Consider the following 27,433-nt stretch of genomic DNA (forward strand, 5'->3'; position numbering starts at 1 on the left):
CACATCCAGCTGAGGGAGTTCTAAAACCCACTTTTTCAAATTGCCATGCGGTTATCGCTTCCTCTTTTTGGGGGGGTTCCCTTAGCATCCACGCCCATTCAGTCAAGAGGGGGGAAAGGAAGGGTGGTGTGGAGAATTCTGTAGCCCTCTCCCCGCCCGCCCTGTCATTAATCCCTCGCCCCGCGCTGCTTGCATTTTGCACCTTGGCACAAACATGGGATCTAGAGCAGAGAGCCCACTGGCCAGGGGTGGCAGGCGAAGCAAGCAGGGGCCCAGAGAGAGATCTTTTTTGTACTAACTTAATAAATTATCGACTAGCTTTCAAGAGCTATCAGTCTCTTCTGCCAGTTAGAATTCAAATTAGCAGGAGATGACTTTACCATATCTGTTTATTTGTTTCTCCGTTGCCGGCCCCTCGCTTTGGAGCGCCCTCCCAGAACATCTAAGAGAAATAACATCACGCACAGACTTTTTAAAAAAATGTAAAAACATTTCTCTTCGCTTCGGCCTTTACTCCCTTCCCGAGGCCTTAATGAACTCTATCCAGACTGCCAGTCACAAATCACCATCTCCGGAGCCTCTCCCCCTTCTAAAACTTCCCTTTCCTCCTTATCCCTTACATTTTAGTTCTCCTCTTGTGACTTACTTTATTGTTTGCTTTTATGCGACTTTTATTGTGTATATTTATTTGTAAAGCGTTTTGCCTGACTTCTTAGTTGTAAAAGCGCTATATAAACTCTTTTAAATAAATAAATACGTGGACTAACATAGCAAGCAAACAACTTCATTCTTTTGTTTGGAATGAGCACTGGAAAATCCATGGAGCCCGTTTTTTAAATAAGAAAATGTAGTAAAGGGTGCTGTTTATGTTAAATTCTGTTGCAAGATTGTGATAGCTCAGCAGAGCCCGTGATTTTGCTTGGCGCGTGCTGGGAAGCCAAACCACGCTATTGCCACACGTCCAGGTCACGCAGGGCAGATTCTGGATGGCCTTCTAAGGGTTGCAGGTGCTAATGATGTGCTCCATGACTTCCCCCTGGCTGTCAGTACAGCTCAAGATGTCTCATAGCATCGCATCCACAGCCTGCAATGTGTACATGCTCACCACTATACTTTCTAATGTGGAATGGTCATTGTTTCCACCTTGTGAATTTGAAACCATGTATGTGATTTATCTGAAGAAGGGAACTCCGTGGTCTCAAAAATTCATAACATGATCGTTTACTAAAATGCATTACATACCTGCAGTAAAACGCATGATTGCCACTATTTTAACGTGTTATTTATTAAAGGCTTAACGCATGTAAAAAGAAAAAAAAGTGCATTACCATACCTGTTTAATGCATAAATGTCTCTAGAGGTGTAGATAAAGTTTTGTGTTAATGGCAGCATTAACACGTCCATGCTTTCTTTTCTCATCTGTCTTTCTTTTGTTCGTTTTGCCTGTATTGGGCCATACATTTAGATACAAATGGAAAGCAGAAGCCTATCCTCCCAAGATTGTGCTCTTACTGTAACTTCTAAATGTACATAAACTATGCTGCTGCTGATTGGGAAGCTGAAACAAACTACAACACTTCAACAAGTTTACTCAGTTATCTACTGGCATCTTAAATCTTAATAAAATATTAGCTCCTGCAATAAAACACTAGGGGCTCGATAGAATAAAACATGTAAGTAAGTTAGCCAGATAAGGCTAATCCAGCTATTTTTAGCAAGGATATTCAGCTGCAGGGCTATGCCACTGAATGTCCTGGATTAAATTGCTAGTTAGTTGGATAAGTCTTATCTGACTAATTTAAACTGGCTATTGAGAACGCCTAACTTATCCAGCTAACATAATCAGATAAGTTTAAATATCACTACATATCCCGCTGTGTTAGCCTCATAAGTACCAGTAACGCCTCCCTGCAAGGTCCATATCCTGCCCACCACTCATCCATCTAACTACTTAGCCGTATAAGCAGTTATCCAGCTAAGTGGCAGCCACTGAAGGGACCAAATATTCAGCCACCACCACTTAGCTGGATAAGTCCCTTCTTATCTGGCTAAGTAGCACTAAATATTGCTCTGGGTTTTTATTTTGTGTATTTCCCTTGGATCCTTCTAAAAAATAATTATGCATAAGCAAAACTTGGAGAGAACACTCAAAAGAATTCACAACTGAGTTTGCCTGCCCAGTTTGATCTGCCGATCTTGTTTTAACTTGATGAAGCAAGTGCACCTCCTGAAAGCTTAGAACAGCGAGCAAGGGATTATTACCCTAATAGGGGCACAATCTGGCAGGGTATTTTGTCCCCTCAGGAAAGCAATTATTTAAACTGAGAACTAAGTAGTTGTGACTAAATTGATTTATTTTTATGTAACCATATTTTATACTTTTTGGCGCATGTTTTTATTTTGCTCAGCGCATAATTCCCCAGGGTGTAAGTAGGCTAGTCACGAAATCTATTGTTAGGCCAGTAAAAAGTTTTCACGTTATTTTTTTTTTATAACCTTTGTTAACGCGCATTCGGTTGGGCCTAACGTGGTAGCCATGCTACTTCATCCTTCACCGTATCGAGCTTGTACACGTTTATCTCAAGCCTTTGTGGGCTAAAAGTCTGCAAAACAAATTGGGCAAACCCAAAACTTGTACAAATTATCACTGAGGGAGTTTTGCCCATTTCAGAAATCCAGCCCTTGGAGGGTTGTGCGCGCACCTCTTCATTTAATTTGAACAGGAACCAAAAGAAACAATGAATCGCCTCTCTGCCACTTGAGAACCTCATGTTATTCTTTTCTTTTCTTTGTTTGCAGAAAATTACTACGGAACTCCAAAACCTCCAGCCGAGCCTGCTCCTGTGTTATTAAATGTGACAGATCAGATATTTGCAGGCTCCACTCCGATTCCTGACGGGAAACGAAAGCGAAACAAGTCCGTGAGCAATATGGAAAAGGCAGGCATTGAGCCGCCAGAAGACGAGGAGGAGGAAAGGCCAGTAGTGAACGGAAACGGTGTGGCCATAACACCAGGTCAGTGCTTTCGCCTCGCAACCTCTGTGTGGCCCACAAAGGCTAGCGGCCTTTGCTAAGCACAGGAAGGTAACCATTTATCGAAGGGGAAAAAAAATTCAGGTCACACGATGACATTGGAAGGAAGAAACTTCAGGGGAAATGAGAGGAAATACTATTTTACTGCCTTAGCGTGGCCCTACTAGCATGGGTGGTAGAAATCCAAACAGTAAAAGAATCCAAGCACTCTTGGGGACAGATATGTAGCGCTGTAGTAATTACAGCGGAGGCAAGGAGGTAGGCTGAAGAAGCGGGAAGACCTGAAGCTTTGGTTTAGGTGCGGAAACACATAGGGCCATCTGCCTGGAATGGCAGACGGCCAAGAGGGGAAGACAGCAAAACCATCTTGCACAGAGCAGCAATAAGAGTTAGGTTATAGCCTGCAATATGGTTAGCGGGAGGTGAAAGGTCTTGCTGCATGGATGCTAAGGTGGCTTGGTTATACTCTCAGCTACGGGCAGAAAGAATAAGAAGGAACATGCAGTCAAGCTTGTACACCTGAGAGCTGGAAGATTTCCTTTAGTGCAGAAGGTGATGGGAAGGCGAAGAAGGATGATCCCAGGAACTAGAGTAGTGTACGTGGGACAATTGGGCTATCTGAGGAGGCCCAAATGGCACTTGCACTCTAACATCTACTGCGAAACCGTGCTACTGTGTTTTCTTGAGGAACATGGCATCAGTGTTTCCTCAACACAGGGTTCTCTTTTTACATTGAATTCCACCACAGAAAAGTTGTGATTTATTGGAGGATTTTTTTTCCATTCTTTTATGGGAAAATCTTGAGAACTCCAATCCAACATCAGATAAAGCGTTGTCAATTAATGTCAGCATTCCCAGAAAAGAGTTAGAGAATGGCTTGGGAGACAGGAGTTTATAATTCCTCATGATATGATGCTAACAATTTCTTTACCAATAGGAGGCCTGACAGAATAAATGAGGAGAGAATCAAAATATAACATTATACACTTACATTTTAATCAGTTATACCAAGTTTCAAAAATTGCTTTTATACAAATCTCAGTATCTAACACATTCACATATCTACACAGAATTGAATGCAACATACAATCACTATTATCGCTGAACCGTAGGTTATAAAATACCCTAAAAGAAATTGCACATACTCATACTCATTCATATGACTGTCATGCAAACCACATCTCTAAAATCTACCTGCTAAGTATTATCTAAAATATCTCACAGGGAAAATAAAGATTTCATAAATAATATTTTCCCTAAATATCATAATATGCCCCTAGATAATAGTGATTGTATGTTGCATTAAATTCTGTGTAGATATGTGAATGTATTGATATTGAAATTTGTATAAAAGCAATTTTTTGACACTTTGTAGAATTGATAAAAAATATGTGTATAATATTATATTTCGATTCTGTCTATTTTGAATACTGATTGCCCGTGAGAGAGAGTATTCTATTGTTGATATTCCTTCATTATTGTTATACCCGTCAGGTTACCTTGCAATTGTAGAATAAACTAGGAGTCAGGAGCAGGGAATCCCTCATCTGCACCAGATGCTCAGGACCACCTTTACAGCATATATCACGATGCAGTCATTGGACCTAGACGTGGTCAGGCATTTAGTAAACAGTTCCCAGTTTAATAAACCGTGACGCCGATTCTGTTTCTGTGAAGGAGGTTATTTATTTACAAGGCTACAGTAACAGAAATACAAGCAGAACACTTACTCAGACAGAAATGGCAGGCTCTCCGGAGTGCTTTACCTATCAAGGGATTAACTTTCCTCTAATTACCAGGAGTCCCGCTAGGCCATAGAATGCAGCAAAGATTCCTCACAGAGCCTTTTCCCTTGGTCTGCACCTCAGTCTTGGCCTCCTTGCAGTTGTCAGCCCTCTCTGAGGGCCATCCTTGTATTCAACGGCCAGGGGGCAAGTTTGTAGCCCTGACCTGCCCTCTTCCCTTGGCCTCAACTCTCAGGGCCCATTCCTTTCTTAAAGCAATCTCCATGTTTTGTCCTTCACGTTAACCTTGAGAATTTTTATCAAATATATTTATTTAGTTAGTTGCAAAACTTATATTCTGCTGGGCCTAAGAGACCTTGCTCTCAGCAGATCACAATTGAAAAGCATCTACATACAATCGTGTGCATGTAAATAAATGAACAATGGACAGAAAAACAGACACCGGCATTGCCTGGCCTTGAACACCAGCATGAGGTTTTTGGTCTTAACCCATGAGACAGTGAGGCACCAACACATGCTTTTTAATACAGGGTTAATTTACTTAAGGTAATCATGGCCTGCGAAGATGCAGGCAGCCATGTTCTGAATGAGCTGGCATCGTAAATCAAGGAGTTTAGAAGGCCAAGGAGGGGGGAGCATTATAGTAGTCTTCCCTTGTCTTACAAAATTGTTTTCAGATTGGAAGGCTGCAAAAAATATTTCAGTTTACTAATCACAGCTTAAGAAAAGCAGATTGAACGATGATGGTCTTATTGGTGTTTTAAGCAATAATCTGGAGTCAAGCATCACTTTCAGATTGCATACCTCAGCCTTAAAAGGCAGGCCTGTCTGTTTCAGTTGCAATGCATTCAAGAGGTCTGGAACTTCAGAATGGCTAACCCAGAGGGCTTCTGATTTATTTATTTATTTATTTTTTACATTAAGAACAAGATTGGGCCCAATATTCAAAGATTCACTTATCTAAGATATCCCGATATAACTTATCCAGCTAACTTAGAATGCCACTGAATATCCATGTATAAATTGCTACTTAGCCAAATAAGTTAAATCCGGCTACTCTATGGCAGATCTAACTTATCTGGTTAAATTAACTGGGTAAGGCTGAATATAGGCACTTATCCGGATAAGAAGCCCTGTCTCGATCCATTGCTCACCCACATAATATTTGGCTATCTACTTATCTGGTTAAGTGGTGGCCACAGAGCATAGCTGGATATTCAGTGGCTGACACTTAGCCAGATAAGTCCCTATTTATCTGGCTATGTAGGGCTAAATATCGAGCTCCTCGTTTTTCTCTTATCTAGTTGTTTATTTCCTGTATGGTCTCATGTCATCAGAGGAGATTCAGTATTTCTCTCCAAAGGAGGTCAGCAGTCCTCCAGTGGGATATAATAATACTGGGGCAGGGCCTGAAGCCAGAGTTTCTTCCTGAACAAATCACAGTGCCTGTTCTGCTTCGATAAAAGAGGAGGGTTTTTTTTATTTGCAAGGAACTAGTGATACAAACTTAAACATCCAGAGAAGAATGCCCAACTCTTTCGTGAGTTCTCCGCATGCAGGGGTTAACGGTTCCCTAACTGCCAGGGAGCAGGCTGGGCCCATTCACCCACATGTAAACATAACAGCAGAATAAGAAAACATAAGAAAATGCCATACTGGGTCAGATCAAGGGTCCATCAAGCCCAGCATCCTGTTTCCAACAGTGGCCAATCCAGGCCATAAGAACCTGGCAAGTACCCAAAAACTAAGTCTATTCCATGTTACCATTGCTAATGGCAGTGGCTATTCTCTAAGTGAACTTAATAGCAGGTAATGGACTTCTCCTCCAAGAACTTATCAAATCCTTTTTTAAACACAGCTATACTAACTGCACTAACCACATCCTCTGGCAACAAATTCCAGAGTTTAATTGTGTGTTGAGTAAAAAAGAACTTTCTCCGATTAGTTTTAAATGTGCTACTTGCTAACTTCATGGAGTGCCCCCTAGTCTTTCTACTATCCGAAAGAGTAAATAACCGATTCACATCTACCCGTTCTAGACCTCTCATGATTTTAAACACCTCTATCATATCCCCCCCCTCAGCCGTCTCTTCTCCAAGCTGAAAAGTCCTAACCTCTTTAGTCTTTCCTCATAGGGGAGTTGTTCCATTCCCCTTATCATTTTGGTAGTCCTTCTCTGTACCTTCTCCATCGCAATTATATCTTTTTTGAGATGCGGCGACCAGAATTGTACACAGTATTCAAGGTGCGGTCTCACCATGGAGCGATACAGGGTCCTCCCCTTCCTCAAGGCCATATTATTTCTTAAAGTGATTCTCCTGTTTTGCTTTTCTTCACGTTCCTCCTTGGGGAGGGTTTATATGTTCTAACCCCTGGTTCCCTGCCGTGCGTGTGCCAGTTTTGTCTCCTAACATTTGAAACATCAGCTTTGCCCATCCATATGTTACTGTGTGTGTGGGGACGTAGATCTCCGTCACAGTCGCGAAATAGGTTATTTATAGCTGTAGAAATCTGGATGCAGGCAGGGGTGGGTCATGTGCAAAGCACTCGGATAATTATGGAAGTCTCCCAAGTTTTTAACGCTCTGGAGCCTGCATATTACAGGAAGTTGTGCCGTGGTAGGGCAGATCACGTAAGATATCCATAGGATCTCAAGAAATGGCAGGAGCTGCTTACACTTCCTGAGTGGGGAGCTCTTCCTGTTCATCCGCTTACCTGAACCAGTGTCCCTGCATGGTGAGAGAGCGAGCAGTGTGGTTTCAAAAGAACCAATTCAAAACCAGAGGTCATTAGAAATGGCACAGAAATGGATGCTGATCATGATCATACAGGCAAAAATCTCACATACATGCAGTTCGACCTACTTATACTTCTCTTGCAAAAAGCCTTATAGAATCTTCCCTTATTTGTTTGTATTTGTTATGAAATATTTCCCACTGTTTTCTGAATGAAAACGAGAAATAGATTTTTTTTTTTTTTTTTTAAATATTTAAGGTTAAGGAACTGGCAGTCTAACTCAGGAAGCCAGAATTTATACAGATTAAAACAGAGTGAGCACTAACAAGTTATGACAGCTTATACGTTTTGATGCTTTCATTTCTATTACTTTTTGTAAGGTATTTAGTAGGAATGGATGAGTCAAACTGAAACTTATTCTCTGATAGCTCTGATCCACGTGGAGGCCAATTTTCAGAACAGTCTTCTCTAGCCGGCTAACTAAAGGGGTCATTTTGTAACGGGATCCCTTTTCGCGTGCGATAGCTAAATCGGGGCGGAGTCCGCACCGGAAGGAGAGGAGTCGGGGCGGCGTTGGAGCGGACTCCGCGATGATTTCGCTGGCGGCAATAAGGTAAGATCCTTTATCACTGCCAGTAGCGCGCCCAATAGCACCACCTTTTACAATGGCGCTATTTGGTGCAAAAGCCGGAAGCGATAACACCGCGGTGGTGCGATCGCTGCCGGCTTTCACAAGCCCATCCCCCGCTTCGCCCCCACCCGTTACCGCCGAATTCAGAGAGGCTTGTGCTGTTGGAAAATCCAGCCCTAAGGCATTAACTGGCTAGATGACAGGGTTTGAAGTTTATCCAATGCAGAGCATCTAAGGTATCTGCCTGGTTTCACTGGGAGGGGGAGGGGGAGCCGAATATATTTTCGCCGCTGTAAAAGTGGATGTTTCTGGATGACAACATATTAGAGTTTCAGATATGCATAGGTCATTTCACCTGCCTTTCCCTATCCGTAGGTAGAGGGGGCAAAGTATGGGGGTAGTTTTGCACCCATAGGGAGGGTAATTTTCAAAGGGACTTCTGTGAGTAAAGCAGTGCTTGCCCCACAGAAAGCATTCCTTTGGGAAATTGTGAGACCACTGTGCACGTAAAATTACGCACACATACGTTTATGCCCACAGGGGAGAGGCATTCTTGGGGTGCAGTTTGGATGGGGGTTGGGACTTGTGCACCTACTTTTTAATTTTAAAAACTATGGGGCGGATTTTCAGAGCCCTGCTCGCCTAAATCCGCCCAAAACCAGGCGGATTTAGGCGAGCAGGGCCCTGCGCGCCGGTGAGCCTATTTTACATAGGCCTACCGGCGCGCGCAGAGCCCCGGGACTCGCTTAAGTCCCGGGGTTCTCCGAGGGGGGCGTGTCGGGGGGCGGGCCCGGTCGTTGCGGCGTTTAGGGGGCGTGTCGGCAGCGTTTTGGGGGCGAGTACGGGGGCGTGGCTACGGCCCGGGGCGGTCCGGGGGCGTGGCCGCGCCCTCCGTACCTGCCCCCAGGTCGCGTCCCGGCGAGCAACAGGCCTGCTGGCGCGCGGGGATTTACTTCTCCCTCCGGGAGGCGTAAATCCCCGGAGAAAGGTAAAGGGGGGGTGTAGACAGGGCCGGGCGGGTGGGTTAGGTAGAGGAAGGGAGGGGAAGGTGAGGGGAGGGCGTTAGAGGATTCCCTCCAAGGCCGCTCTGATTTCGGAGCGGCCTTGGAGGGAACGGGGGTAGGCAGCGCAGCTCGGCGCGCGCTGGCTATACAGAATTCATAGCCTTGCGCACGCCGATCCAGGATTTTAGTGGATACGCGCGGCTCCGCGCGTATCTACTAAAATCCAGCGTACTTTTGCTTGCGCCTGATGTGCCAGCAAAAGTACGCCTATTCGCGTTTTTTGAAAATCTACCCCTATGCACATAATTTCTATTGGCAAAATTACGTGTACCAGCCAGCTGATGCAATTATGTGCGCCATACACCTGCCAGGATATTTTCACAATGGACTTTTGCACTTTAAGGGGTAGATTTTATAATTTTGCGCGAGCGCGTACTTTTGTTTGCACACCAGGCGCGAACAAAAGTACGCTGGATTTTATAAGATACGCACGTAGCCGCACGTATCTTATAAAATCCGGGGTCGGCGCGCGCAAGGGGGTGCACATTTGTGCAACCTGTGCGCGCTGAGCACAGCGCGCGCTGCCTGTTCCCTCCGAGGCCGCTCCGATTTCGGAGCGGCCTCGGAGGGAACTTTCCTTCGCCCTCCCACCACCTTCCCCTCCCTTCCCCTACCTAACCCACCCCCCCAGCCCTATCTAAACCCCCCCCCTTACCTTTGTTGGCAGATTTACGCCTGCTGAAAGCAGATGTAAATCTGCGTGCGCCAGCGGACTGCTGGCGCGCCATCACCCGACCCGGGGGCTGGTCCGGAGGCCTCGACCACGCCCCCGGGCCGGCACCACGCCCGCCCCCGAAACGCCGTGTCACGCCCCTCAAAACGCCGCATCATTTACGGCACCCCCGACACGCCCCTTTAACGAAGCCCTGGGACTTACGTGCGTCCCGGGGCTCTGCGCGCGCCGGCGGCCTATGCAAAATAGGCGTGCCGGCGCGCGAGGGCCCTGCGCGCTTAAATCCGGCTGGATTTACGAGCGCAGGGCATTTAAAATCCGGCCCTAAGTCTGCTATGAAAATTTCTGTAACTTTTGCACATAGTTGCCAACTTAATCTGTGTGCGATGTGACAAAATTACCCCCATACTGTTTAGTGGGTTTGTTTGAAAGTCCCCTTTGCAAATGTGTTCAAATTGCAGAGTTTCCTGCGTCATTTCCACCAGGCAGCATTGTGAAAATTGACGCCAGTGGGGCTAGCCAGCATGCCGCAATCCAAGACAGTCATAGCCCATTTTCATCTACCTCATGAGCACTGAAAAGAATGATTTGTAACCGGCATACTCATATGGCATCTAATTGCCATAAAATTGCTTCCAACAGTTTTTCGGGATCTCAGGGAAAAGATATCGGTGGGCACGATAATCTGGCTATGTGCTAGGGAAAAGTACTAATATAGAAGTTCCGTGTGGATTGCCATATTTGTGATTCGGAAGGAATGGGTTTTTGTATTTTTTTCATTGCTTCAGAGGCACAGTGTTTTTCACCTTCACTCAAATTGTGCTTAGGGAGAGTTGATAAATCATATGAAGGTCGGGAACAGTGGGACTCTTGTCTTCTTTCACCCTAAGCCAATTATAAAACTGTACAGTACATTGTCCTACCTGTGAATCAGTGACAGAGTCAGCGTGAATCAAAACTTTGAGAGCGGGTTCACTTATTTGTACAAACCAAGCAAATCCAGCCCAGTCCATAAAATTCAAATTTTGATGCAAACCGGCTTAGTAGCATATTCGGAAACTAGAGACAAAACCAGCTTATTCCATATGCTCTGTGTCTGAGAGGCCCGGATCATGGTTGTCTTCAGAAGCCAGTACAGATGAGCCTTGTACTTGCCCATGAATTACCCCTCCTTCATGGAACTACTGGGAAGGGGAGAGCCACTAAAATGGTGACCCTGGATCCCTTTCCCTCTGGTGTCTTCTCTACTGTCTCAGGCACTGAGAAACAGGCGAGACCTCGCCATGCACACTGCACGTGCGGTTGAGGTCCCGATTTTACCCTGACCGAGGTTCCACAAGGGCTGGAATCTGTCAGAGCTTTGGCCAGGAACCCTTGCACCTGGGACAGAAATTGGGCTCAACCTAAATCCCTACTAGTCAGTAGTTGCCGCTGTGACTCCCTCACCCTCTGCCTACCCAGGTCCGTAACTCTGCTTTCACAGTTTCCTTGGCAGCTGCCAGTGTTCCCAAGAATTAAATCAAGTCTCCTGCATTTTACTAGCACTGGGACAACAGGCAGGACCAACAAATTCATTTTTGGAAAGCGTATCCATTCCTCTTGAATAGGTGGAAATATAATTCTGAACATGTTGGAACAGGTTTGAGAAGAAATAGTCTATCGCTTTTAAGTAGTTTTCTAACTGAATATGTTGGGCTCAATAGTCAAAGATTTCCAGTTATCTAAAGTTACCCAGATATGATTTATCTGGATAATTTAAAAGGCATATTCAGCAGCACTGCTATGATGTTGAATATAAGCAGATAAGTTCTAGCTATCCGGATAAGTTATATCCAGATTACTTTAGACCTGCTAACTCAACCAGATAAGGCTGAATATTGGCACTTATCTGATTATGATATGTAGCACCGCCCTGATCCCTCCATTGACTATCCTGTTATCTACTTAACCAGATAAAAGACTTATCCGGTTAAGTGGTGGCTGCTGAACATAGCTGGATATTTAGCGGTCATCACTTAGCCGGCTAAGTAGCATTTCAGCATTGGCCTCCATCTTTCAACATCCAGAGGAATAAGATTTGTACATGAGCCAAACTTCCCAGCACTGCTTGAAGCCTGAAAGATGCAATTTGTATTTCCAGTTATATAAGTATTAAGGGATTGATACTGTGAACTGGCAATGTATTGGCTCCCTTTTAACGTAGACAAGCAGTACAAGGTTTACTTTAAAAACAAAATCACCTTGTAATGGAAAGTAATTGGGTAAGTGCAGTCTTTTTTTAAGACAAAATGTCGGAACATAATGTAAGTGTAAGAACACTGTCTATTTCAAGCACATGCATCATGCTGTTAAACACAGCTCCCGGGTTTTAGAACAGAAAACAACGCTGGTTTCTGCAGTGATAAGGAAGTCTCTGCCTTGGCCAGTGTTAGCTGAAACACTGGTCTACCTCAAGTATTGCTAGAATTTCAATATATTCATTCAAATCTCAAATGGAAAGACTTTGAAAGGCAAATTATCTTTAAACTATCAAAACCTGATCATGTTGAATGGAACATTATTGGCTGAAATGTTGCAAGATCATAAAATAATTCTCCCCTCCCCCCTTTTTTTTTTTTTTTTTTTTTTTTTGCCGCATGCCCTGCTCAGGTCTTCATCAGGTTTGTGCTGCCCTGTTCACTGTCTCCAGTCCTGACCCGTTGCACAAAGAACTGTTTGGTGTAGCAGGCAATTTAGATTAACTGATAATGCCCTGATTGTTTTCCCTGGTCTTGATCAGAGAAGCATAGACAATGGCAGCAGATAAAGACCTGGAGGCTCAGCTAGTCAGCTCATTTTCTCTTCCTGTTGCAATCTTTTGAACAATGACCTATTGTACTGTACTTGTGGTCCAATGGCTAAAGCCCATAAATTGAAAAAAAAAACCCAAAACCCAGGATTTGTAGGAACAAAATATCTAAGGCAATGTACAAGTACGTTTCTGCATCTAGCATGGAGACGACTGCATTTCCGTATCTGGAAACTCTTTGGGTTTGACTTACAGAGTCCAAGATATTCTATAAATTGCCAGTTTCTTCCAAACTGAGCCCCTTTAGCCTATAATCCTCCCAGGTGTTCAGCAGATGCCACCACTACTACCTCCTCCTTCTTGTGGCTTGCAGAGGCCAAAGCTTTCTCCTGCTTCTGGCCGAAGCTTGCCAATGCCTCGTCTTCTTTCTTCTTGCCCACATGAGCCGATGCTGCACCTCTTCCTTGCCTGTATGGGTCAGTTTCTCATCCTTCTGGTCTATTCGGGTCAATTTAGCTGGGATTCCTGGTGATTCTCCGGTGATGTAGGAGTTCTGGAGTGGGGTAGAAAGAAAGTACGTGTGTGTGTGTAAGAGAGAGAGAATTCGGTCTGTATCTATTTGAAAGCACAGCCTCCAGAATTGGACACAATACTCCAGATGAGGTCTCACCAACAGTTTCTGCAAAGACATTTTCATCTCTTTTTCTACTGGTAATCTAGATCTTCCTATGTATCCCAGAATTCCTCTGGCTCTTGCCATTGCCTTGTCAGACTGTTTTGTGACTGTGAGTCAGAACTATAGCCACCCTACAGCCAATAAGGCCTGGGCCATACGCATCACTGACAGAAGGGTGCCCTGATACTGCCGCTTCTGCAGCCCAGAAGGGAAAAGCAGGAAAGGAGGGATTGGATTAGGGATCAGAGTAGCTCCTCTGTGGTCTATTCTGCTCTGTCCACTCCAAATTCTCCCTCCTCCCCTCCTGTTCCCTACAAGATAGGCCTACAGTTATCAGCCACCTTGCTACTCCATTTTTTTTTATTTATAGAATTTTGCACGTAACTCTTGTACGTAACGATGCATAGAATTTGAAAGAAAAACATATCAAACTCAAGGAAAGCCGAAATAATGTATTCCTTTAGCCCAGAAGAATATAGGAACCTACTCAAGAATACAGGGATCTACTCAAAACCAAAAGAAACTCTGAATCAAGAAAATAGGTCAGACATGAGCACCTATGAGCAACTACGCAGAATAATAAGCCAGTGTCACTCTCGTACAGAAGATGTCGCTCTGTGAGAAGAAGAAACTAAAGGAACACCTTACAGTGGCCTCTGAGTTATAAAATTGGTCAGTTGCTGAGGGTCAAAGAAAAGATACTTGACCCCCTCTGAATCTTGACCATTCATGGGAAATTTAACCAGAACAGAGCCCTTAATTGTAACACACCAGGTCTCAGCAACAAACATCCCTCTCTAAGCTGGATTGCTTTAGCAACATCAGGAAATATATTAATCTTAAAGTCCAAAAACGGGGCTAATCTGTTCTGAACGAAGGGGTTAATGTTCAAAAGATGCTCTTGTAAAAAAATAGCACACGTGCACGTAAAATGGCATGTACATGAGTGTATGCTATTTTAAAAACTGCTTGCCCAACAAGGGTAAATGTAGGACCAACTTAGAGCCGTCAGTAACAGTAAAGTCCTGTTATTATTGATATTCAGCCATCAAAGTAGCCAGTCATAATAGGCACTTCTGGAATAGTCAGACCTTCATTTGCCTCATCGTTAATCATCGGCCGGTTGTATCACAAGGAATTCCCCCCGATGCAGGCTTCGAAACACGGCTCCATGTCGGGGATGTGTTGTCAAGATAAGTACATTTTACCTGCAATGTAAAATATATTTAAAAATATACACAAAATAATAATAGTAATATTATGACTGGCCACTTTGATGGTTGAATATCCATAAAAATAGGACTTTATTGCTATTGATATTTTAAAAACTTCAACATACGAGGCAAATTTTAGGAGCCACTCATGGGTGCCCATATGCACAAATGTTATAAAATAGCCTGGACGTACATACATATGTGTCCCAGTTTATATGCACACGTGCATGGACGTGCAAATGCCGCCTGGACCGTGCAAGTGATTTCATTAGATATGCGTGCTGACGCTAGAGCCCATTTTCCTACTTCATTCCCAGGTTGCCCTGTTAACCAATCGCCCTTCTATCCCTCCCCCATTTGCTTTCCTACTTGTTACCCTGTTAGGCCAGACCCCTAAACCTTGCTAAGTAGCCTATATTTATTTTAATTTTCTTACTTCCACGCCATCCAGAGCAGAAGTAAAGTTACACGGCAGGGGGCCCCAGCGCACGCTTGTTCCAGTAAATTCGCACATGCAGAATTCACGCCTCAGTCCCAGTCCGTCAGCGCCCATAAGTACTACTTATGGGACAAGTAGCGCTTTTCTGACTTATCTGGCTTAAGTGCCGCTACTTAGTCTCATACATCGGAATTTATCCTGATAACTACCACTACTTTTCCTGATAACTCCAAACTTGCACAACTCTTGGTTTTTCCATACGAACACATGTTTGCACGCCTATGTACTCGTATTTTATAACCTGTGCATATCATGTGAACACATGTTACAAAACGCAGTAATAAATTTGCACTCGCCCATATACACACGTCGAGGGAAAAATGTCATCAGTCGTAGATTTTTCAAAATAGTCTGTCAGATTGAAAACCCCCAAAGACGATTGTAGTGAGGGAGCAGGATACAGTTTATTCTTCGCCTTAAGGAGATAGTAAGCCTTAGCAATAGGAGGCACAGTGTTCTCTGGAGTCTTCAAAACTTCCAGAAAATCGCTCCTCTGCAGAATGATTGAAGAGGATTGTCAGCAGAGCTTCCAAAACTTCTCTAAACTCCCTTAACATCCTGGGAAGCTAAGTCCCTCTGGCCCCACTGTCTTGTCCACTTTGTTTTGTTAGTTCCATGTAAACTGTGTCTTCTGTAAGTGGAGTGCTGTCTAACCCTCTGTCGCATGTACACCTGCCTCCATGGGCTTCTAGCTCTTCTTCATGAGCAGTGTTAGCACTGTTACATCTCAAATGTTAAGGGGTAGATTTTATAAATCTACGCGCGGGCGGACTTTTGTTCGCGCACCAGGCGCGAACAAAAGTACGCCGGATTTTATAAGATACGTGCGTAGCCGCGCGTATCTTATAAAATCCGGGGTTGGCGCGCGCAAGGGGGGTGCACATTTGTGCAACTTGCGCTCGCCGAGCCCTGCATGCGCAGGGCTCAAATCGGCCTCGGAGAGGCCGCTTCAAAATCGGAGCAGCCTCGGAGGGAACTTTCCTTCTACCCCCCCCCCGCACCTTCCCCTCCCTTCCTCTATCTAACCCACCCCCCTGGCCCTATCTAAACCTTCCCCCTACCTTTGTTGTTAAAGTTACGCCTGCCAGCGGGCTGCTGGCGCGCCATCACCCGACCCGGGGGCTGGTCCGGAGACCTCGACTACGCCCTGGGCCGGCGACACGCCTCCCTTGCGAAGCCCCGGGACTTACGCGCGTCCCGGGGCTTGCGCGCGCCGCCGAGCCTATGCAAAATAGGCTCGGCGCACCCAGGGGGGTTTTAAAAGGGTTACGCGTGTACCCCTTTTAAAATCCGGCCCTAAATGCACAAACCATCACCCCCCCTCCCCCAATCTTGCTTTTCTATCCCTCAGTGTAGATCTCAGTTTCTTCTTGTGTTTCCTCAGCCTCTCTGCGTCTATCCTCATTTTGGATGTTTCCTTAATAATCTCCCATCTGGGAAATAAATTCCCTGTGGCATTCTCGCAATTTGCCCTTATTCCAGGTTTAATTCTTCTACCTTAATATGTCTTTTGCTACAAGCATTTACTGATTGAGCCACATAGATATAGTCTTGTGTTCATGATCTAAATTAAGGATGTGCATAATTATTTTTTTTTAAGAGATTTGCAAACTGCTGATCCAATGAGTTGATTTGCTGACCTTTTTTATATTAAAGAAATGGGTTTCCAACACAACTGGAGGATCTCTGTGGATTTGCCTGAGATCTGTGGCAAAAAAACCCAAAAACCTGGCATATTTCTCCCATGGATCTTGGGAAAATGCAGGGAGTTTTGAAAACTCAAACTGGGTTGACATATTCTGGGGTTTTCACTGTAATACATCTTTTAATGGGCTCTAATGTATAACCTCCATACAGCACCGAACTCTAGTCAGCACCATTGAATAGGCATCTCAAACCCCAGTCTTTTGTGCACTCTTACTGCAGGCTGAGCCACAGGCCCCCTCCACAAAAGCTGTTTCAGGCACGTATTCATCTTCCTTTTTTTTTTTTTTTTTAACACATAGAATACTTGTCAGTGTTAACAGCTATCATTGACAAATCTGCTCATGCCAAAGGAGAACATTGAATAAATCAAATTGTACAGGTATATACAATGTGGTGCTGCTTCGGATGTATTTGAAAGAGTTTTTATTATGAGTTTTTGCTTATTTTTCAAATTCTCTCTTCTCCTGTCTTATTGGTGTTTTGCATTTGGCTTGCCATTGCTTATGCTTTTTCCTATTTTCTTCAGATGGATCCTTCTTCCAGTTTTAGAAGAAGGTTCTTTTTCCTGAGGTGGCCTCTTTCACCTTGCTTTTTGGCCATGCCAGCAGTCGTTTCTCCTTCCTTCTGCCATTCTTAATGCATGGAGTACATCTGGCCTGCACTTCTAAGATGGTATTTTTAAACAGTATCCATGCCTGTTGTACACTCTTGATCTTTGTGGTTGCACTTTTCAGTTGTTTCTATTTTCCTTCTTTTATCAAAGTTTCCCTTTTGAAAGTTTAGAGCTAGAGCTGTAGATTTACTTATTGTCCCCTTTCCAGTCATTAATTCAGGTTTGATCATATTGGCGGATTTTTAAACGAGGGCGCGCAGGGGTACATTTGTGCATGCTACCCGGCGCACACAAATGTACACCCGATTTTATAACATGTGCGCGCTGCCACACGCATGTTATAAAATCCAGGGTCGGCGCGTGCAAGGGGGTGTACACTTGTGCACCTTGCGCGCGCCGAGCCCTAGGGGAGCCCCGATGGCTTTCCTCGTTCCCTCCAAGGTCACTCCGAAATCGGAGCGGCCTTGGAGGGAACTTTTCTTCCGCTCCCCCCCACCTTCCCCTCCCTTCCCCTATCTAACCCACCCCCCAGCCCTACCTAAATCCCCCCCCTCACCTTGTTTTATTTTTTACGCCTGCCTGTCAGGCGTATCTTGCACACGCTGGCCAGCTGCCGGCGCGCCATCCCCGGCACAGCCGCTGTGCCGGAGGCCTTGGTCCCGTCCCTGGACCGGAGCCACGCCCAAGACCTCGCCCCCTTCCCGCCCCTTTTTCAAAGCCCCGGGACATACGTGCTTCCCGGGGCTTGTGCTCAACTACTCGGCGGCGAGCTTGTGCTCGCCGCCGAGTAGTTGAGGTCTCCCATTATTACTGAGCTGCTGGGTTGGTTGGCTTTCTGGTTTCTCTTGGCATTTCATCGTTCATCTTATCATTTTGGCCAGGTAAACGGTAGTATACTCTTATTGCTATTCTCTTCCATTCTTTTACTTATTTATAATCTGCCAGTTACCTCTAAACCACCTCTTCTGGAAATGTTAGAATTTACTGGTATTGTAAGATCAATTCTGTGATTCTTGGGAGATTTTAATTTTCGGAAAATTTAGTGTTCATAGGGAAAATGCTTTAAGAAACCAGGATAATTGTTTTCTTTTATTTATTTTTTTAATTGGCAGTGACTGACTTTGATCTACATCAATGCAAACACCAAGGCCTTTAAAAAAGGTTTAAAAACCTGAGTATACCAACAAGAATTTGAAATTGCCAGTATGGCTACGTAATATATTCTGGCATAAATCTAGCTCAGCAACCTAAACTCTGTGTAATATTAAATATGTGTGTTTGGGTTTTTTTATTATTATTTGTAAATGCATAAATTGTTTTTTTTATTATGCATGTTGCATTTGTAAACTGTTGTGATCATCCATTTGAAGTATCAGTATATTCGCTTTTTTAAATAAATAGAAAAGAAAAATATCAGGAGTTTGGGCAACCAGAGATGTCACCCTACATATGAACCCAATGATCCCAAAACTTACCCCATTCACTAATCATATTTCTCCAATGTACCCCAAAGTAAATAAGTAAGCTTTTCGATAATTACAATATAAACCAATTGTTTTTCCAGTGTATTACACAGGGAGCCCCTTTTCAAAATAGAGCAATAGTGTACCTAGCTGCCAGTAGACATTGGGCTATGAAAAATTTCCCAGCATTTGAGAAAAATGACAATGACATCATTCCATAAACCCAGTCTCAAAGTTGGGATGAGTGAGAAGTCGCAACTATAAATGTTCTTAATCTCGGCCTTTACTTTGTTCCAAAACGAGAATACTAATAGACAGGCCCAGTAGACTTGAAAATATGTACCCTGTTGACCACATCCCCTCCAGCAAAAAGGAGATGCTGATCAGAAAAAAGACAGAAGAAAAGTGGGGCACCTATAAATACGACGGAAGATGTAACCTTAAGTTCTACTCTACCAAAGCACATAGACACCGAATGGGCTGTCTGCCAAATCTCATCCCAATCCAATTCCTCTAAAGAAGATCGTAAGCCTTCATTTCAACTTCCAGTCAAGGCTTGTATTCTATTGGGAAGCTGATCTATTTCTGTAATGCAATAATAAATGTGAGAAATAGCCCTGCCAAGTAACTTAAGATAAGTAAGAAATCTGTTCAGTGGACTTGGGGCATAAAGGAAGCCATCCCCTTCATGTGGCACATTTAAAACTAATCGGAGAAAGTTCTTTTTCACTTAACGCACAATTAAACTCTGGAATTTGTTGCCAGAGGATGTGGTTAGTGCAGTTAATGTAGCTGGGTTTAAAAAAGGATTGGATAAGTTCTTGGAGGAGAAGTCCATTACCTGCTATTAATTAAGTTGACTTAGAAAATAGCCACTGCCATTAGCAATGGTAACATGGAATAGACTTAGTTTTTGGGCACTTGCCAGGTTCTTATGGCCTGGATTGGCCACTGTAGGAAACAGGATGCTGGGCTTGATGGACCCTTGGTCTGACCCAGTATGGCATATTCTTATGCAGTCCGAATTTATAAGCAAATGGGGCGAGTGCTTCAGTCTGAGTGATAACTTTCCACTCCCTTTCCACATCTGCCAAAAGTACCTCAGTCCCTTCATTTGCCGGGATAGAATGATCTGTAAAAGAGCTTTGGGTTTTTAGTTAGAGGAATAATAGGTGAAAAGTCTGCATCAACAAGGGCTAAATGTTTACAAACCTTTCTCCAAATGTGGACTGTATGGGAATTACAGGGCTGCCAGGTATAATTTTTCTGACTGCTGGGGAGGGCGTAGGCATAGTAAGAAGTAAAGTGAGCTCAGTGCCTTTGGTTTGTGCCCTCTCAAACTAAAGCTGAGAGCAAGACGGTTAACGTTGGAGCCATTCCTGCACACATGCCAGCCTGGCAGCCCACAAATAGCCATGAAGGTCTGGTAGACCCATACTCCCCTGCTCTTTGGCTTACATATATTTGCTAGGTTAATGTGATCCTCTCTGCCCTGCCAAATACAACTCCCCAAACACTCATTGAGAGAGGTGAAGATATACTGCGGTACTGAATATGGGCCATGCTGGAGCCCAGGGGACAGAAAAGTCATGCCTGTCCTTCAGAGCTTTATGAATATTCTCTATCAGAGGAGAATAATTATACTTAAAAAGATCCCGAAGATTAGTGAAGACTCCAAGCTGTAGCCAGCTTAAAGCTAGCTAAGCTGTGGAGAACCTTGGTGTGTGTGGGGTTTCATTGGAAGGACTTCAGATCTGACAAACTTAAGCAGGTATCCAGAAAATGTGCCATATTCCTTCACCAGTTTTCCTCAGCTGTGGAGCAGATTTGTAGTCATGGTTTCCATAGATAAAGCTAAAATATTGTGCTGTTATAGTGAAAGAAATTGTACAGTGCTATCTGCTAAGTAATGGCTGGCAGCTGCAAAGCATCATGGGCTGTGATGCCTGTAGGCAGTCCCCATTGATTTCAGTGGGATTGCACTTTGTTCATTGTTGCTTACACTATAATTTTACTTCATTGGCTAAATCCACAAAAATGGGCACACAGACTACAAACTGAATAGAAAAGTACTTTCTGCTACTATCCATGAAAAAGGCTTGGGAATTATAGAGAACAATAAACAAGACATGAGCATACAAAGCTGGTGGCAACCACTAGGCCTTGGCAGTTGCTGGCATGTATTAAAAACAGAGAGAGAACTGAGGAAGCAAGGTATCTTTCCAATTTGGGAGTGGGGACTTTATTAGATCTCATTTGGATTGTGGCATATAGAGGGCAATTTTCAAAGGGTTTAGCTGCCTAACATTTTGAGTTAGGCTCCTAAATTGGCCTTTTTGAAAACTTACTAAGGCTGAATTCCTGTTTAGGCTCCTAGTTTCATTAGCTCCTAAATATAGGAGCATTTGTGTTCAGATCTGCAAATATCTGAGTCAGAAAATCAGCATTAGTTTGACTTTGTTCAGAACTGATTCTGAATTTTTTTAATTTTTTTTTTTTTTAGAAAAATCAGAATTTACTTGGATTAGTTTAGATTAGTGACTCAAAATATTCAAAGAAGTGAAGGATAATGTGAATATTTCAATTGACATTTCTGAATTAGGGCTTAAAAATCCACACCATGTAGATATGGAAAGTCAGATAAATTCCCAAGTGATCTGAATTTATTCAAACCAGTTTGTGAGCTGCCTCAGTTCAGCTGCAGATTATCTGAACACTCTTCTCGTGCTCATCCCAGTTCAGGAAGAGTTTAAATTTAATTCTAACTGGTTTATCCAAGCCTATCTAAATCTTTTTAACAGTGCATCTCAACATCCATTGTAGATTTAAAATATGCATTATGGCATTCTCATAGAGATTAGCATATTCAAAATCTAACTATAAGGTGGACAATTTTCAGAAGATTGTACACAGTTAACTAAGCAATTACCCAGGTAAAAGTGGGGACTGCTTGCTTTCTCAGCTTGTCAAACCACCAATGCTGTGAAAGGGCACAGGCACTTTTTGCTTGCACCACAAAGGCTGGAAGGCAGGGCCAGCAGAAAGAATGCGCAAGAATTTGGTTCAGAAATTCCTGCACATGCTTTTCTGCCAGAGACTTCGCACATCCAGAGCGTGCAGAGACAGAAGTAGCCACAGTGCCAATGGCTCCGAATTTTCAAAGCAAAGCTCTGCAGGGAGTTTCCCTTTGAAAATGAGCTTGTAGCCCTTCCCTCCGCCCACCACCACTGCCTTAGAATACGGAGCTTTTTGTGTTAGATTGTTTTCTGCAATCTACTGCTGTAACTTAATATAGTGCTATGTGGAGGTCGAGCTGCAGTTGAGGAGACGTGTGCGACAACAGGGTTTTCCTGTTTGTATCGTGTTCAGGAGGGAATTCAGGGCTATTTTGTTCTTCTCTCGCAGAATCAAGTGAACATGAGGACAAGAGCACAGATGCCTCAGGTGAGATTCCTTCCCAGCCTTACGCTGCACCAGTGTACAGCCAGCCCGGCGAGTCAAAGGACGCTATGGAGGCAAAGAAGCAGATAAAGCCTGAAGAAAATGATGAACTGGGCTCTTTGCCAGATAATTGGGAGATGGCATACACAGAGAAAGGGGAAGTCTACTTTATTGAGTGAGTGCTGTATCTTTTCCTTTACCGCTTAAAAATTAAGTGTTAAGAGAGCATTATACCAACTAGACACCTTGAAACTAAACCTTAGCTGAAAGGGTGAGCTATTGCTCTGTTCTCATGGAACAAACATGCGTTGCTGATGGCATTACAGGTTCTGCACTAACGTGTTTTGTACACCTACACAAGCAACAGTGTCCTCTCGCTAGCTTCTCAAATCTCCTTTGATTTGGATGGAGCTTTGGAGGGTACAGAGCAATTATTATTTTCAGAACTGCTTATGCACTAAAGCTTAGCATGCACGCTAAGACTGTCTTGCTGAACTCTGAATAGTAAGAAATGCACTAAAAGGTAGATTTTAAAATGAGCACGCGCAGTTTCCGGCAGGCACACACGGACGTGATCATGTGATATAACATTTGCGTCGGCGTGCACATGTTATAAAATGCAATATCTGTGCGCACATGCGTGCCGGATTTTAACGTCCGCCCGCGCATGTGCGGGTGACTCACGTGCGCAGGGGGGAGAAATTTCAAAAGTACGCACGGCAACACGATCAGGCCTTTGCCCAGTTCCCTCCTTAATTTGGAGGGAACGTTCCTAACCCTAACCCTATCCTTCCTCCCGAGCAGAAGCACCTTCCGCGCGCTGGCCAGCTGCCGGCACTTGCTTCTCCAGGCCAGGGCCAAATGGCCGCTGTCCCGGCCGGCCCCCACCTCCCCCAGCCCGCCCCTTTTTGTTGGCCTGGCACTTCTGCGGGAAACGGGGGTTACGCGCGCGGCTGGGCCTGTTCTAAAGGCCTGGTCGCATGCGTAACCCCCGTTTTTTACATGCCCAGGCCTTTAGGTTCTAGCATATACATTAAAGAGGTCCCTGGGGACATTTTTAGGCACGAGCTGAAATAGCATTTTACTCACATGTAAATAAAAGTACAATTTATGCATCACAGGCTTTCGTGAGTACTTTGGATATAGCATGATATGTTCTCTTCCATATGCTACATACTCATTAAGACCAAAAATGTAATACCTGCATTAGACCAGGTGTTAAATTTTCAGCTCTTATGCTGTTTCAGGGGTTCAGCTAACAGGATGCATTGGGGGTTACTGATGGAGAAGGGGCATTTACAGATGGAGATGTTCTGGAGTATATGAAGTAGAGGACAGGGAGAGAACAAGACAGAGAGAGGAGGGGGCCAGAGACAATGAGAGACCAACACACGTGAGCTATCCCAAAAAAAAATCCACATTTATTTGGACAAGCACATTTATTTTCAGACCAATTATTCACTGGTGCCAAGAGGTTTTCAAACTTTGTTGTTCATTGCACAGTGTAATATAAGGCACAGTGTAGTAATGATTGCAAATAAAGGTCTATCCCGCAAGTTCCAGTCAAATGCCTTGATTGTGCTGAACTTTGCACTGCATGTGTTTTATGTCCTGCATGGTCTCAGATGGTATGAGCAGTCTGCAAGACAGATGTTGTTGCTGAGACAAGGCTGCAGCATTTGAGCCATAAATTCTTCACAGAAGGCATTGAGTGGAAGCCAGGAAGGATACTCATAAGTCAACCTTGTCCCATCCAACATTTCCATCTCTGGTTCGGATGCTCCTGCATGGAGCGGATATTATGAAAGGGTGAGTGGAAGGGGACATTAGCTTCAGAGATTGGAGCACACACTGGTGTTCTCAGTTGCTTCTCAGAACTCGCTTTGCTGGCATATGGTGATGTCATTGCTGTGGTAGTCGTCCAACGACAACTGCAAGCTTTCTGAGGCTTCAGCGTGAACACTTGTCAAGGTGGCCGATGCAATAAACCCACGTTAAAATTGGGGATAAAAGTGGGATCCCCGCAGGATGCAGTAAGCTAATGGCATGCAAATGCCCTGTGAGTAAAAAAAAATACACCAAAACTAAAAAGCACACTTTTTTTACTCAGGATATTTGCATGCCCATAGATCTGCAAATCTGCACTATAATAATAGAGAAAGCCCAGCTGAGAGAACCTCCCTTCTACCACGGCCCAAGTTCCATCCTTACACCCAAATCCAGCATGAGGGCGAAGAGGAGAAACGCTTCTGGCCACCCATTGGTTCTTTCACTGACAGCTGACAGTGAAGGAACCAATCCCCTGGAACTGAGTGGTGATTGGTCCTTTCGCTGCCAGCTGTCAGTAAAGGAACCAATCGATTACCAGCGGTGAATGAATAAATAAATAGTAGCTCTGATACAGCGGAGAAGTACAGCAACCAATCCCCTGGAACTGAGTGGTGATTGGTCCCTTCACTGTCAGCTGTCAGTAAAGGAACCAATCGATTACCAGTGGTGAATGAATGAATAAATAAATAGTAGTTCTGATACAGCGGAGAAGTACAGCAACCAATCCCCTGGAACTGAGTGGTGATTGGTCCCTTCACTGTCTGCTGTCAGTAAAGGAACCAATCGATTCCCAGCGGTGAATGAATAAATAAATAGTAGTTCTGATACAGCGGAGAAGTACAGCAACCAATCCCCTGGAACTGAGTGGTGATTGGTCCCTTCACTGTCAGCTGTCAGTAAAGGAACCAATCGATTACCAGCGGTGAATGAATGAATGAATGAATAAATAAATAGTAGTTCTGATACAGCGGAGAAGTACAGCAACCAATCCCCTGGAACTGAGTGGTGATTGGTCCCTTCACTGTCAGCTGTCAGTAAAGGAACCAATCGATTCCCAGCGGTGAATGAATGAATAAATAGTAGTTCTGATACAGTGGAGAAGTACAGCAACCAATCCCCTGGAACTGAGTGGTGATTGGTCCCTTCACTGTCAGCTGTCAGTAAAGGAACCAATCGATTCCCAGCGGTGAATGAATGAATAAATAGTAGTTCTGATACAGTGGAGAAGTACAGCAACCAATCCCTGGAACTGAGTGGTGATTGGTCCCTTCACTGTCAGCTGTCAGTAAAGGAACCAATCGATTCCCAGCGGTGAATGAATGAATAAATAGTAGTTCTGATACAGTGGAGAAGTACAGCAAGTTAAGCGTTGGGTGTAGGTAAGCTCTTCCCCTTCTCGTGTTGGTGCTGGCCAGATTTATTTTTCAAGGTGAGAGGGAGGAGACGGGGTGAGGGGAGGAAAGCCCAACCCAACCTGACTTTTTTTTTTTTTTTTTAAAGTGAGAGACCCAACCATTTTTTTTTCTAATAAAGTGAGTGGGGCTAGCATGCTTAGGAGAGGAGGGAGGACTTGCAGGGCAAACCCAACATGCTCTGCCCTGCCCTCCCAAGTAGAGTTTGGTGCCCTCCTCTCTACTGCGGAAAAGTTTAACTTCTGCCTCTGACCAGGAGTTCAATTTCCCATGATAGAAGGAGGCGGGCTAGGCAGCCTCCTCACTGGCACACCTTCTTGCATTGCAGGGTAATAGCTTATAAGATTTATTATCTGGCAATCAGCATGAGCCGTGCTCATCATACCATGGTTTTTTAGTGTATGCCGGCCACTCTTGTCCCAGTTTTGGCAAGTACTAAGCTTTTAAAATTCACCTTTAATTGTTCATCTCTTTGCATTGTGCGATTGAAGACATTTTGGTTCAAGCTCGAAAACCATCCACCAGAAAGTGCTCTGCCTTCAAATGGATCAAATATTCCCAGTGGTGCCAATACAAAAACTTGTGATACACACTTACTCTTACTGTCTCAGGCCTTGCCACATTATCCATGAATGTGTATCTCAGCACTTTAACAGCTTACTAAGTTCAAGTACTTGCTAAACCCAGCTCTACTCATCCATTATTATCAAGATTTCTGAAAGGCTTGTGCTGCATTAGGCCCCCAACATAAAAACCTTCACTTCCATGGGCTTTGTAATCTTAGGAAATATTTCTTTACAGAGAGGATGATGGATGCATGGAACAGCCTCCCAGTGGAGGTGGTGGAGACAAAAACAGGAGCTGAATTCAAGAAAGCGTGAGATAAATGGAGGGGATCTCTAAGGAAGTGATGGGAGTTGAAGTGCTGGATTGATTGGACAGATGGGCAGACTGGATAAACCATATGATCTTTTTCTGCCGTCGTGTTTCTATGTTGCTATAGATAGGAGAGATGAGTCTATTGGATGCTTCTGGGTGATGTCATCCATATGTAATGGCTAATTCATCCTGCTCTCTATGGAAAACATAGTTTAGGATGAGCAATCATGCTTTACGCACTATCGGGTAGATTTTAAAAGCATTGCTAGTGCAAAAACGGCCCCGTACACGCCTATGTGGGCCCTGCGTGTGCAACGCAAATTTTAAGAAGCCAGGAAGAACGCGCATACATACCTGTGCGTGCGTCAAGAATAAGGAGGCAGAAAAGGGGAGGGGTATGGGCATTCCTGGGCAGGGCTGAAAGGAATCAGTAAGTTTTTGCTTGGGATCACCTTGCTGGTGACTGAAAGGAATCAGTAAGTTTTTGCTTGGGACATTGTCTTTTTTAAAAGTATTGGGGCAAAGTTAACTATTTGGGAATATTATTTAGTGTGTTTGTGTGTTTGTGCTTTTAATAGTCAGTAAGGCAGTGAATAAACAAGTTAGACTGTTTGTATTTTTAAATAGTCAGTCAATAAGGCAGCTAGTAAGCAGTAGGTAGTGTGTTTATTTTTTAAAAGTCTGTAAGGCAACTAGTAAGCAGAATTGAGTGTTTGTAGTTAAAAAAAACCCCAAAACACAAAAAAACAAAAAAAACCCAACCCCAAAAAGTAGCCAGAAGCTAGAAATAAGCTAGGAGCAGTGTATACCTAAGTAAAAGGTTGAAAAGTTCAGCTCAGTTACTCACCTTGGAAAGGTGTTGAGGGTAGTGTGATTTGGTTTGAATAGGTACCAACATTTGTTAATCGAGAGAGCAGTGAGTCACTCTGGCTTACTAACTGAAGTTAGACAGTCCATATTGGGTGCTACAACCCAAGAAAGAGACTTAGGCGTCATAGTGGATAACACATTGAAATCGTCGGTTCAGTG

General features: G+C 44.0%; 1 protein-coding gene across 12 annotated transcripts in view; it reads left to right on the forward strand.

Moving 5' to 3' along the window:
* The window catches only part of MAGI2 (membrane associated guanylate kinase, WW and PDZ domain containing 2), a 1,548,202-nt gene that overhangs the window by 885,119 nt on the left and 635,650 nt on the right, over positions 1-27,433 (forward strand). For all 12 annotated transcript variants that reach the window (XM_029615849.1, XM_029615851.1, XM_029615853.1 and 9 more), the window contains 2 exons: positions 2,800-3,015; positions 22,248-22,458. In XM_029615849.1, the coding sequence (XP_029471709.1) occupies positions 2,800-3,015; positions 22,248-22,458 (427 nt within the window). The remainder of the gene's footprint in view (positions 1-2,799; positions 3,016-22,247; positions 22,459-27,433) is intronic.

The sequence above is a fragment of the Rhinatrema bivittatum genome, chromosome 9 (genome assembly GCF_901001135.1).
Source record: "Rhinatrema bivittatum chromosome 9, aRhiBiv1.1, whole genome shotgun sequence".
Classification (NCBI taxonomy): domain Eukaryota; kingdom Metazoa; phylum Chordata; class Amphibia; order Gymnophiona; family Rhinatrematidae; genus Rhinatrema; species Rhinatrema bivittatum.